Source organism: Myotis brandtii, unplaced genomic scaffold, assembly GCF_000412655.1.
Source record: "Myotis brandtii unplaced genomic scaffold, ASM41265v1 C42259630, whole genome shotgun sequence".
Classification (NCBI taxonomy): Eukaryota; Metazoa; Chordata; class Mammalia; order Chiroptera; family Vespertilionidae; genus Myotis; species Myotis brandtii.
Window position 1 is genome coordinate 1 of NW_005321114.1, and position 1088 is coordinate 1088.

Sequence of the window (1088 nt, forward strand, 5' to 3'; positions counted from 1 at the left end):
AGAAGTGAAGATACAAAAGCATAATTAGAGAAGACCTGTTTATATAGCAAATATATTTGGAAATCAGTTTGTAACCGAGATTTTATTGTTTAAGAATAGGTCCAAAGGTCCATGGAGTCATGACACTTACTTTTAAACTTGCTTTTATCCAAATCTTCCACGTGGTCCTCCCCAATTAAAATCTTGGCAGCAGTTTCTAGGCTCACTATCTGAGGCGTTGACACCAGAAACAGCATCACAAACTTCTGGCTCATCACTCTTAAAGACTTGTCTTTGCGGCTGTTTACAGAGGCTTTGAAGAAGGATGAGGATTAGAGAATTAAAAGGCATAAAGGGACAAGTGACTTCTAAAAATACCACCACCTGACCAGACAGTTGACAACTGCAGCATTTTAACGTGAAAGGCAGCAGTAGCTTTAGAGCAGTTTCCTAAGGAACCTTCTCTTAAGACTTTTTGAATATCAGCTCTCACCTGCCCGAAATTCCACTCCAGGGAGTTCGACAAAACACATGTCTGTGTGTCCGTTTTGGTCCGTGTTTGCCTTGGTGACATGATCCTCTATATTGCAACTCTTACTGAAGTCAAACTCTTGTTCATATTCCTTCTTCTTGATCATCATGATCTGCTCGGCGTATTTGTTTTCCTCCCCGACGCTTTTCAAAGTCCCCAGGGTTTTGTTGAGATTATGCCGCCCGTGCCAAGTGTACCTGTTTTTGGCCAGGCGGCTCACCATGTGTAAACTCTCTAGGACATTCACGATATCGTAAATGCGTCGGCGCTCAACATCTACAAAGAATGAGCAGCTGTATGTTACTAGGATCAGATTTTGGAATGTGTACAGAATTGAATAACTTTTTTTCTTCCGTGGTTATTTGTCAGTAGGTTCTGGATGTTACAACTTATTTACACTCAACAAGGGTGAAGATGAGAAAGACATGTCCTTACTCTCAAAGGATACAAATTAATTGACATGAATTAGCGGTGCCATTTATTGAGGGTCTATATGTGCCATACGGCTTTAAGAAATTTCTAGTCTAACCGAGTGAGGTAGGTATTATCCTGCACACTTGAATGAGGAGGAAATAGA

At 40.8% G+C, this 1088-nt stretch overlaps 1 protein-coding gene across 1 annotated transcript; it reads right to left on the bottom strand.

The window, feature by feature from the left end:
• Positions 1–130: 130 nt before the first annotated feature.
• Positions 131–787, bottom strand: LOC106727528 (transcription factor E2F8-like; the record flags this gene model as incomplete). Its single annotated transcript, XM_014546394.1, has 2 exons — positions 131–292; positions 473–787. Coding segments are annotated over 2 exons (477 nt in total), but the record flags the coding sequence as incomplete, so codon positions are not given.
• Positions 788–1088: the final 301 nt, after the last annotated feature.